The sequence below is a fragment of the Gekko japonicus genome, unplaced genomic scaffold, assembly GCF_001447785.1.
Source record: "Gekko japonicus isolate JY-2015 unplaced genomic scaffold, Gekko_japonicus_V1.1 scaffold1760, whole genome shotgun sequence".
In the NCBI taxonomy this organism is placed as follows: Eukaryota; Metazoa; Chordata; class Lepidosauria; order Squamata; family Gekkonidae; genus Gekko; species Gekko japonicus.
In genome coordinates this window covers 27,915-40,526 of record NW_015163655.1, presented here as the reverse complement: position 1 = coordinate 40,526, position 12,612 = coordinate 27,915, and the positions used below count along the sequence as shown (strand labels likewise).

The 12,612-nt window shown below is 41.8% G+C and overlaps 1 protein-coding gene across 1 annotated transcript; it reads right to left on the bottom strand.

Moving 5' to 3' along the window:
- On the bottom strand, positions 1-12,325 carry RPL26L1 (ribosomal protein L26 like 1). The gene is made up of 4 exons (XM_015407700.1): positions 12,234-12,325; positions 9,857-10,029; positions 4,644-4,784; positions 1-174 (listed from the first exon to the last, which is right to left on the bottom strand). Exons 2-4 carry the CDS (start codon positions 10,022-10,024, stop codon positions 46-48), a joined length of 438 nt encoding a protein of 145 aa, XP_015263186.1. The 5' UTR covers positions 10,025-10,029; positions 12,234-12,325; the 3' UTR covers positions 1-45.
- Between the last annotated feature and the right edge of the window lie 287 nt (positions 12,326-12,612).

The following is a 12,612-nucleotide window of genomic DNA, read 5'->3' as shown; positions in this document are numbered from 1 at the left end:
TTTCATTTCAGTGGAATTTTAATGAAAATCAACAAGGAGTCTATTTTATTCTTGCATCTTTTCAATTGTTTCCTCCTTGTATTTTCCCTTCTCCTTTCCAACTTGGCGAGACTTTGCTTTACGTTCCAAGATCTTTTTACGATCCTTATCCAGCTTTAGTCTTGTGATGACCACCTATGGAGACAAAAATCTATGCATTAATATCGATTTTGTATTCTGCCTTAAGTCTCGGTAGAAAGGCAGCCTATAAAGTTTAAAATCCCCAGAGATCAGCTTTACTGCATCACATACATCAAAAGCTTATTTCTATGTCTATTTTGATTAGGGTAATCAAGCAACTAAGAATGAACTGCAGTACCGTGCCTGACTAATGCAAGCACTGGATTCATGAACAATATAAAATACAGAAATCTTTCAAATTCATCCATCATTACCTTCCAAGCAATCCAATAATGGTCATATTCTCTACATGTTTTCTAAGAAAACGTTTTGAAGACTGCCTATTAACTTTCAACGGGCCTCCTGAAAAATGCCAGCACAGCAACAGAGGGCACTAACTTCTAAATCAGAGATCAGTAGTAACTTAAAGACCAACAACATTTTCCAGGGTATAAGCTTTTTAGAGTCAATGCTCACTTCATCAGATACCTCCAAACACCAACAGAATAGTAGCTAAGAGAGTCAGCTGTGATCCAAGGGGTTCCCATTTCAAGTATCACTTGTGTCATGAAACTCTGTGGCAAGGAACTGTCTCTCAGACATGGTTCCTAAGCTACCATATGGTAGTAACAACACTGGCCTACCTTACCTGGCTGCTGTAAGGAGTAAAAGGTAAGGTATGTGAAACTCACACACACAAACCTTTATTGGCATTGAAAACACAAAACATTATGGGAATACAGCAAAATACTAAGATACATCAGTCACACTTGGCTATTCAAACCTCATTTTCTGACTACATAATGTAAAAATTCTGCAACAGCCTCTGTTATTTCACAATTAAACAGAAGAAAGTGAATAACTGAGTAATCAGAATGCCAATTCTTTAGCTCTGCGATGATGTGGGGCTGTTAAACATAACAGATATTTTGCAAAAGAGCCCGTGTCAAAGGTCCCCAACCTACTTGGGGAGCATCTGCTGGCTGCACGTTCCCAAACGTCTTGCATTTCAATATCAAGAAATCTTTGTTTAATAATAGCATAGGCTTGCTTATCTGAAAAGAGGGCTAAATAATCTGGGGATACGCCAGTTTGGTGCAGTGGTTAAGTGTGCGGACTCTAATCTGGGAGAACCCGGTTTGATTCCCCACTCCTCCACTTGCACCTGCTGATGTGACCTTGGGTCAGTCACAAGCTCTGGGACAGCTGTTCCCGAAAGAGCAGTTTGTGTAAGAGTTCTCTCAGCCCCACCCACCTCACAGGGTGTCTGTTGTGGGGAGGGGAAGGGAAAGGAGTTTGTAAGCCGCTCTGAGACTCCAAGTGAAGGGCGGGGTATAAATCCAATCTCCTCCTCCTCCTCCTGTTGTAGAGAGTTTCTCCTCTACATATCTAAGCCATGGAGAGAGATGGGACTCAGTTAACATATGAGTAATAATACTTTTAGCTTTAGCATGAAAGTGAAGTTTAAGCCAAAACTGAGTTATCAGTCATGCTGTGGTCGATAGAAGCCTGATTTGTTTCTAAGCATAAAGCTGCGTAAGGAACACACAAGGGAAGTCCAAGAATTTTCTGCAAAAATCTGTATTCTTTCCAACTCCCCTTTTAAGGCTTCAATTCAGATTGGTACACCGTAGAATAATTAAGCAGTTAATTTGGCAGGGCTGCCGGCACATACTGGTTGCCCCTGGTATAATGGAAACGTGTAATAGCCACAGCGATGTTCACTGCCTCAATTGCTCTCTCTTTATGATAGACCCATCTGATGTTATAGTAAAAGTGGATACCCAAGTACTTAAAGCTTTTGACTTGTTCAATAAAATGGCCTCCAATATTCCATCTGGACGACTTCCAACTCTTACTGAAGATCATAATTTTGGATTTTTCAAAATTCAGAACTAGCCTATTCTTTTCACAATAGTCTGAAAAGCTCTTCAAAAGGCGTTTCAGCCCTATACGAGTTAGGGACAACAGCACTGCGTCATCAGCATAAAGAAGGGGTATGGATCGAGCCAAGTTTAGGACTGTGCCTAAAGATGTGAAGGCCTGGAAAATAACCGAAAAAATTAAGAAAAAGGTGTTCAAATATTTTCCAAATCATTTCTAATATATATATATACGGTATCAGATTGATCTAATTTCTGTGCACTGACGGCAAGCAAGTCCTAGGTTACAAACTGAACTCTCCAATGCAAGAACAAGATGCATTTCTTCCTTTAGGAGGTGAGATTGTCAGAAGAAAAGAAAACAGTTTCAGTTTTGTTTTTGCATGTGGGTGGGTATTCTGTTTGTAATAATTGTTTGGATACACTATATTTTTAATATGCTAGTTGTGATAATTTCATGCCAAGTAAAAATGCCCATAGTCATATTTTATGTTCCTAAAGTAACAGAATGACTTTCAATCTAAAAAAGACAAAATAAATGCTAATGTAGCATTTTTTTCAATTTTTCCGAAAATTTCCGTTCCCCCCCCCCCAAAAACGGGGTTTTTTCCGAGCTTCAAAATTTCCGGAAATTTTACATCTGTGCCCATGGATCGGATCTAAGGTAGGTGCCAAATCATTTATAATTAGGTTCAATAAAAAAGGCGCTAGAAGGCAGCCCTGTTTGACTCCTGTATTAATTGGAATTTTGTCAGGTCACCAACATTAAGTCAAGTCTAACTTGGCAGGTTGTCTTATGATAAAACTTCATTATTAAATATAAAAGCCTCAGTTACATCCCCATCAACTTAAGTTTCTCCCATAGACGTTCTCTTATGATTGAATCAAAAGCACCTTTTAGATCCAGAAAGGCTGCATATACTTTGGTGCCTTTTTGCCTCTTAAACTTATTAACTAGGTGCATAAGATTCACACAGTGATTTAGGGTAGATTCCCCTTTACAAAAACCTATTTGTTCTTGACTCAGAATTATTCCAAGACACTGAAAGGCTGGACAATACATCCAATTACCACGGCAGATTACACAGAGAAGCCAGAGTTTAAAAATAAACAAGGCACGGTTTCCTGTCCTGAAAAACACAAAATGCTCTACATCTTACAATAACACTGCAGATAAGATTAGAATTTCAAGAGCCAATCCGTATGCAAAAGAACCTCCTCAGGAAAGCTCCTCCATTAGCATGTCACAGCCTGGGGAACTCCTACAAGATAATGACTCAGTCCTACCCCACCTTCCTGAGTAGATATAAATTACCTACTGTCAGCGAGCTGCCAAAGAACTCTGTGTGATGCCTAACACCATCCATGTTTAGGGTTTCCCTCCCCCTCCTTAGAGTTCCTTAGTGAAACCCTATTGCGCATGCTTACTGGTATAATGAAGTGCACATTTGCTTGCCTTATGCATTCCTTTCTGTAAACGCTAGTTCTGCTTTGAAACATGCTTATCTGCAAGGTCACAGGTGCGGAGAGGAGATGGCTTCACGTAATCTATAATGAGCTAGACTGTGAGAAGACTTAATTGTTTATCTTTTAGGAAACCGTTGCTTCTCAGACTAAAAGCGCAAATCTGAGAATCGACCCGCGCGAGCGGGAACCATGTCCATTGGTTATTGGTGGTTTGAATTTGCTTTACTATCCCATGCTTTGACCCTTCTTAGCTATTCTAAACAGTGAACGTGTTCCTGTTCCATCATGGCTTCAATAAAATACTACTTTGCTACAAACGTGTATTAATTGTAAGTTGTGGGGATCGGACACCTGCCTACCATTTTTCTTCTCACCTTGACACAGAGAGTACTCCATCTTTCTGTGTTATGCCTCTGAGGATGCCAGTCACAGCTGCTGATGAAACATCAGGTCCTACAATGCCAAGACCACGGCCATACAGCCCGGAAAATCTACAACTAATGAAGTCTATTTCCTCTACATCTCAAGTGGCTCCATGCATACCAAACAGCCATTGCTACCCCTGTGTTAATCTATGTTCTTCAGGGAAAAAAAATATTTTGTCTTAGCTCAGGATGGATGGCTCCAGAGCAAACTAATTTATGTAGTAGCCAAATTGCTCACTCACGTTAATGCCAGTAGTTCACAAAGTAGAACTTTTGCTCACAAGACTCCACAGCTTAGAGGGAGCATTGGTAATAATGTGGAAGATCTCTGCCTGAGATCCCAGGAGAGCCACTGAAAGTCTGAGTGGACAACACTGACCTTAATAAATCAATGGCCTGACTCAGAATAAGGCAGTTTCATGTGTGTAGTTAAGTTTCCACAGATATCAGGATTTCACTCCACTGTTGGTGGTGAAAAGTACCATCAAGTCACAGCTAACTCATAGCATTTTCAAGGCAAGAGACATTCACAGGTGGTTTGCCATTGCCTGCCTCTGCATTGCAACCCTGGTATTCCTTGGTGGTCTCACATTCAAATACTAACCAGGGCTGATTCTGCTTAGCTTCCAAGATGTGATGATATTGGGCTAGCCTCTCAGGTAATTAAGAGTGCCTCCAGGAAACAGATCAGTTTTGCAGTAAGTATTACCTTGCTAGGATGGATGCCCACATGTACAGTTGTGCCATTGGCCTTCTCACGCTGTACACGCTCAATGTAGATGACATACTTCTTTCTATAGACCTGGACCACCTTGCCGATCTGCTGCCCTTTATAATGGCCCCGGACGACCTAGGAATACACGAAACAAACATCCAGCATTCTCAGATGTTACATTTAATACTATCATTTCCAGACCAGTAGAGACGTGGCGAGGAATGAATGCCATGTAAGAGAATGCCACACAACAGAAAATGTAACACTAAGCAGTGTAAGTAAAACGTATGATGCTGCAAAAAATATGCGTATAGCTCCTAGAATACACTAGATTGGGAAAAACTTGATTTACACATTGATTCAAACAACATATCAACAAGCAGCTTTTCTTGAGTACACATACAGTACATCATTAATGTGAAGATTATTTGGTGAGGTCCACACAAGAATGTTATACATGAAAGTATCACCAATTTGTGGGCAGTCACAAGAAGTCAACCATAAAAAATAAAGTTTTAAGGATGGTTGCAAACCCCTGATCCACTCGCCTGAGTTTCCCTTCATCTCCATTCATTACAAAAAGAAAAAGAATTACAATGGTTGACCTCTCTCAAGGACAGAGAGGGAGCCAGTCCAGAAAATGATATCCATGCTGTGCTTTTTCTATGCTGTAACACTACAAGTAACTACATTCTCTGCTAAGTGAAATTCAAACATTACATATCCAGTCTCCCAGACTGGCTTTGAGATCAGGGATGTGCCCCTGGTTCAGGTACTCTATTCTTTTCTTTGATCTTGTGTACCAACAGGACAGTGTGTTGAAGAAAGGGGGAATACTCCCTCAGAAAATACCCTTTCTACAGTTGGTGAATAGGTATCCTTTCATACGAAGGAACAATCCCAGGGCAGGGAGGGGAGTTCTTGTTGGTTGGTGATTCAGTCGTTAGGCATGTAGATAGAGGGGTTGCGAGCCTCCATACTGACTGCATGGTGACTTGCCTGCCTGGTGTGAAGGAAGCAGACATTACATGTGGTCTAGATAGGCTGGTACACAGTGCTGGGGAGGAATCAGTGGTCGTGGTACATGTTGGCACCAACAACGTGGGGAAGTGTAGTTATGTGGTCCCGGAGGAAAAACTTAGGCTGCAAGGCAGGAGACTCAAGGCTAGGACTTCCAAGGTAGCCTTCTCAGAAGTGCTGCCTGTTCCATGCAGAGGGCCAGCTAAACAGGCATAAATTAAAAGTCTCAATGTGTGGATGAGACAATGGTGTAGGGAGGAAAGGTTTAGGTGTGTTAGGCACTGGGATGCTTTTTGGAACAAGCAGAACCTGTACAAAACAGACGGCCTCCACTTGTCCCAAGAAGGAACCAGGCTGCTGGTGCTTAAAATCAAAAAGGTGACAGAGCAGTTTTTAAGCTAAATACTTGGGGAAAGCCTAATGTCCCTCATTCGGGATGGCTCACATCACCTCTAAGAGATAGCTGTTACTGTTCTAGAGGGAAATGGATTAGGACTGGCTACTGAGAGGGCGACAAACAATACTGACTGCCTTACAAGATCTAGAGGCAACAGGAGGAAGGTTGCAGGCCTAACTTGTCTGGAAAATTCTAGATGTCTATATACAAATGCCAGAAGTGTCCAAGGTAAAATGGGGGAAGTGCTTAGTGTCAGAGAATACAGTGGCTCTGTATGTCAGAGAAGGTATACAGTCCAGTAAAATTGAGAACGTAAGAGAAATAGATTTGCTTACAGAAATGCTAAGGGTGGAAACAGTGTGCACAGAAAGAAGCTTAACTCTGGGAGTTTGTTATTGCCCACTATATCAAAGGTTAGAAGATGATTTTAAAACACCAAACAACTCTGAAAGAACTCAGACGTGAACATGTAGATCTCCTGACAAAAATATGCGATCATTCAAATCTGCCCCCATTCCTGAGGACTGGAAGGTAGCTAAAGTAACTTCCATCTTTAAAAGACAGAATTAGAAGGTGCAGAATTAGAAGGCATGGATTCTGTAAGGGAAGATCTTGTCTCACTAACCTGTTAGTTCTTTGAGGGGGTGAACAAATCTGTGGACAAGGGTGACCCAATAGATGCTGTTTATGTATACTTCCAGAAAGCTTTTGATAAAGTCCCACATCAAAGGCTCCTGAGTAAACTCAGCAGTCAAGGTATAAGAGGACAAGTCCTCTTGTGGATTAAAAACTGGTTAATTAACAGGAAACAGAGTGTGAGTATAAATTGACAGTTTACACAGTGGAAGGTTGTAAACAGTAGGGTACCACAGGGCTCAGTTCTAGGTCTAGTGCTTTTAAACTTGTTCATTAATGATTTGGAGTTGGGAATAAGCAGTGAAGTGGCTAAGTTTGTGGATGACACTAAGTTGTATAGGGCGGTGAGAACCAGAGAGGACTGTGAGGCGCTCCAAAAGGATCTGTTGAGGCTAGGCAAGTGGGTGTCAACTTGGCAAATGAGGTTCAGCATGGGTAAGTGCAAAGTAATGCACACTGGAGCCAAAAATCCTAAGCATAAATATACGTTGATGGAGTTTGAATTGGCAGTAACTGCCCAGGAGAGAGATCTTAAAGTCGTGGTAGAAGATAACTCACGGAAAATGTCAACTCAGTGTGTGACAGCAATAAAAAAGGCAAATGCTATGCTGGGGATTATTAGGAAGGGACCTGAAAACAAATAATCCAGTATCACAATGCCCCTGTATAAATCTATGGTGCGGCATCATTTGGAATACCGTGTACAGTTCTGGTCACTGCACCCCCAAAAAGATATTATAGCATTGGAAAAAGTGCAGAAAAGGGCAACTAAAATGATTAAGGGGATGGAACACCTTACCTATGAAGAAAGATTAAAGAAGTTAGGGCTCTTCAGCTTGGAGAAATGACGACTGAGGGGTGACATGATAGAGGTTTACAAAATTATGCATGGGATAAAGAAGGCAGAGAAAGAAGTATTTTTCTCCCTTTCTCACAATACAAGAACTTGTGGACACTCAATGAAATTAATGAGCAGGAAGCTTAGAACAGTTAGAACTAAGTACTTCTTCACCTAAACACGCGGAATTTACTGCCACAAGAAGCAGTGGCTGGCAATGCGCCTTCTAAGCTGTGGAGTCTTGTGAACAAAAATTCTACCTTGTGAGCTACTGGCATTATCATTGTGAGTAAGCGGTTTGGCTAGTATAAATTAGTTTGCTCTGGAGCCATCCTTCCTGGGCTAAGACAAAAATGTGTGATCCGGAAGCGAAAAAACTGTGTTCTAGCTCACGCTAACTCAGCTTAGAGGGAACACTGGTGACAGGTACAAGCATAGACAGCTTCAAGAGGGGACTGGATATATGGAGCAGAGCTCCATCAGTGACTATTAGTCACAAGGTATAAATGTAACACTCTGTCTGGGGCAGTAATGCTCAGTATTCTTGGTGTTCAGGAGGCAATCCTGATAGGGCTTCTGGAGTTCTGGCTCCGCTGGTGGACCTTCTGATGGTACCTGGGTTTTGGCCACTGTGTGACAGAGTGTTGGACTGGATGAGCCACTGGTCTGATTCAGCATGGCTTCTCTTATGTTCTTAACCGCCTCCCCCTCCTAGAAAGCAATAATTTGCCATATCAAATCTTCTGTTGTTAGCACAAATAAATACTGCCCCAAATGATGACATACAATTCCTCTTTAGCAGTGCTTGAATGAAATTCCTGATTGCATTAACCATAGATCAGTATTAATGTGGACATTACGACAAACTATGACATCGCAAACCTGGAACAGAAGAGGATAGACTCTACAAAATCAAAGGGGAAGGAGAATGTAAAGCTATTTATGTTTCACAACCCCAACATACTTAACCGGATTTCAGATACACATAATGGAAGATAAGAGGTGTGATGGGGCGAGTGAAATCGGCAAAACCCACTTCACCCAACAATAAAGAACCTGCTAACTCAATAAGATGGATGCTGCACCACATTAAGAAACTATATGCAGAATTCTAGGAGGACTTATTTATGGTGGCATAAACCTTCATGGACCAGGGTGAACTTGCATTCACAAAAGTAAACCACAACTAATAGGCTAAAATGCTACAAAATTTTGTTTTTGTATAAGACTAAAATAGGTACCTTTCTAGAATTCAACCAACAGATGTTTTACAGGTTACTTCTGGTTGTGTTCGAAGTAGTCACCCAAGATTGCCACTTATGTGAATTGAGCATTACCCAAATGAGCCACTCATCTTGCAGGCATCTACATAATAGATGAAAAAATGCACTCACTGCTGACTTGAGAACTTGGGTTTATATTGTATCCAACATTACTGCTGGAAAAGTTAATGCAGCTACAAAAAATCCTCTTTCTTCCAACTTAATATAGCCTGGAAGATAGCCCCTTAACTGTTCTGGCCACCCAGCTCTACACTATGGTAACAGAGACTGGTCTCCCCTCAAATTCAGTTCAGAGTCCAGCTGGTGCAAATTGTCACAGTTGGGTTATTAGTAGGAGCTAGATGGAGCATGCGTAGTACTTCCGTTCTGCAGTCCACTTCCACTGAATGCTCATCAGTTCCTGAGCTCAATTTAAGGTGTTGGCTAACACAAAGAAAGCTCTTCATGGCCTCAGTCCCTCATGTCTACAGGACCACCTCTCCCCTATACTCCACCAGAGCAGGGCCTTTAGCCTGCAAAAGAGGAAAACCAGAAACTGTCTGTACACACACATTCCCCACTGTGACCCCCCACCTCATGGAACGGCCTGGCTGATGAGGTTGGGAAGACTCTCTCTTGGCTTTCCACAAACTATGCAAAACTGAATTATTCAAAAGGACTTTTTTTTTACATAGGTAATAGGGCTGCACTGTAACAAAATGGCTAAAAAATATGCTTGGCTGAAGGGTTAGGGACTGTGGACTACATTACTGTGTATAGTTCATAATGTCTGTTGCTGTAAGTAAGATCCTACTCTATAGTTCTGCTTATTTTTATACACTGTATTTTAATACTTATGTTTTGTTCCAGCTCTGTCCCCAGATTTCTGCAATCCAAACCCTGTTGCATTGTTTCCTGGATGCCCCATCTTGTTTACTGTATTGACTTACTCTGTGTAATCCACACTGAGTCCCACTGAAAAAAGAGGACTATAAATATAACCTATATAATAAATAAATTCTTAGCAGAATAAAATGATAATCAAAACAAGTACCTGAACTTCATCATCCTTTCGGATGGGCATAGAACGAACATTGTATTTCTGCCTCAATTCCTTGGAAAGGGGAGAAGACATGATCTTCCTACGAATGTGAGACGGTGCATTGAAGTGCCGTTTGCGGTTCTTGCTGCGGTCCGAGGTCACAAATGGATTGAACTTCATTTTGACTGCAGCAAGATAAAGGACAAAACATAAATTAGGCTGGTATTATACATTGCATGCACACATCCACTCAATTACTTGCACCTAAACCACTCCCCAGGATAATAATTTCCAGAATATCTCATATTTAAAGCAAGTGAAACAAACAGCTACAATCTGTCAGTGATATGGTGGCATGGAGAGAGACTAGCAACTATTCACTACAATTCTCCAGGGTATTCCCAAAGGTCTAGGGCTCACCCCCCTGACAAAGATGAAAACAGAGCCTACCCAGTTTTCTACGAATGTGGACAGGAGCTCATCAAGCTGCCACCACTCAGTCACCCAACTTTCAGATTATCTCAGAATATTAGCCAGAAAACATTCTAACTGATAACTGGGAAACAGCAGCTCAACTTTGGGAACTCTGATTGATGGGGTGTCACCAGGGAAATAGTCTTAGTGCAGTCTTCAAAATTAGTTCCAGTATAAAACCGAACAACTTTTCACTCTATTATCCAATGCAAAGGACTGCATACAGAGTTGCGGCTTTTATACCCAGACAACAGCAGCCAACCAAAGTTTTCAACTGAATATCAGAAATTCATGGTTTGTATGAAGCTGGTCTTTTCCCATTTTTATGAGCTCTGAAAGCTTTTCCAGGCCTCTTCCCACTCTTGTTCATCTGATTACTAGCTAGAGATTCTTAACCAACAAGCTACTTCCTTTCTCCACTGTAACATTCCTTTCTATCAAAGGGTGACATCAATTAGAATTTGTATCAGGATATTTTGAATTCTGGTGCTACAGAATAAGCTAGGCACTGAGACCTGAATTTGTAGACATGTACAGCCAAAAACCAATTTGCCCCCCTTAAAGGTGCTTTTAAAGCAAAGCTGATCTGGTTCTCATTATATTGTTTAGAGAACACAAGGAATTCATGGCTAACCACACACACTTTTAAAAAAGGGTGTGTGACACATGCCTATGTTAGCAATGGAGAGCTCAGGGAAAACCAAGTTGGAGATCCTTAGGATGGTAAAGTTTGAGAACTGCTGCCCTACACAACAACTAGCCTTGTTGTTTGTCAGTACAATCTAGATCAGGCCCACCTCCTGCACACAAGTTCTGAAACTAAGCCAAAATCTGCTCAGAGAAAGATATGTGAATATTAGGCACATGGACAAGTGACACGGAGGCCTGTGAGTGTACAAGAGCAGGACTGGTGGATTAGGGAACTATAAGCATGTAAATGAATCCCCCTTCACAACACAAACAGCACCAAGCCCTGTAGTTTCCAAGCTTTAACAAATGTTCAGTTTGCAAGTTTCTCTGCACAATAATGAGGGCCAGACTTCCCAAAGTTCTTCATTATAGGCTGCATTAGAAATCTAAATTCAATATGGGTATATAGCACCCATGCTAACTATGAACAGATTTTTAGAAGCTTAAAGAACATGCTCAAAATATACATAAACTGAGTATTTATCAGAATCTAGCAACGTCTAAAAATCATGCATAAACACCATACACTACAATTATCAGCAGCCTATCATGCCAGCTTTCTGATTTTATCTCACAGGTAAACACCATCCTGGCCTTTCTTCTTTTGATACATTGTACCCCTATTATCTGCCTTCCAACAGGCTCAGGAACAAATCTGAGATCAGAAATGCAATCAATTCAAACGAAACGCCGAAACAGTGAAGCAATACCAAGGCTAAATGAAAATCAGAAAAAGCAGAAAACGAAACAATAAGTTAATACATCAGCACAGGCGTGAGAGGCATCTTTATGCTACAGGGAACCACAGTGAAAAGTGCATGCAAGGAACGAAGGGCCACCTCAGGACCGAATTATCGACAGCTGAACTAAGAAGCCACCTAGCACGCATGGAGAGAAAGTACTCGGGCAATACCACTTTCGCACTCTCACTCAATCTAGCAACAACCTTAAAAAAAAAAAAAATCCCCTCCACCTCAGCCAATATTATGAGATAAAGGACATCCCTGCCAGGTATCCGTAGGCCCAGAGTCCCTGAGCCAGGAAAGAGTCTGGTGTAGACAAAGAGCGACAGAAAACTACTATCGCAGTTAACCCGCCCCCCAAGATGACATCACCCCCGGGCCGTTCCCCTTTGGGCTGCCCGGCAAGCTACAACCGAGTATTGACCAGGTGACGAACGGATGACGCCAGATTAAACCCCCCACCCCTCTCTTCCCATTCTTACCCGCTGCTACCTCGACAATAGCCGCCCGGAAAGAGAAGTTGAAGCAGCTTCCGCCGGTACGCCTGAGACTTCAACTCTCGCGAGAGGCCGAACTATCGCCATCGTGCGTCCTTGAGGGCAAACTGCGGGGTTTTGTTTTCGCAGCTGCTCGAGCTGAGTCGTGCACAAAACGTGGGCGTGAACACGACCACAGCCTGTCAGTTAGTGAGACAATTAACGAGAATGATGAAGCAAATGAATACCTACCCCTAGGTGGAGTGTAATCGGTTCTGCTCCTCTATAAAAGATCTGATTGAAGCGGGTTGTTCTTCTCACCTGCTCCGTTTATTTTGATTCTTGCTTCTGCCAGTTTTAAACTTAAAATCATTGCCCCATCCTT

What these genes read in the sequence shown, in the direction of transcription:
- RPL26L1 (XM_015407700.1), bottom strand. Translation starts at nt 10,024, where the DNA reads ATGAAGTTCAATCCATTTGTGACCTCGGACCGCAGCAAGAACCGCAAA. An exon ending in GAAAGGATGATGAAGTTCAG is followed by an intron (nt 4,785 to 9,856) that starts GTACTTGTTTTG and finishes GTGTATTCCTAG; the next exon opens with GTCGTCCGGGGCCATTATAA. An exon ending in TGGGCATCCATCCTAGCAAG is followed by an intron (nt 175 to 4,643) that starts GTAATACTTACT and finishes TTGTCTCCATAG; the next exon opens with GTGGTCATCACAAGACTAAA.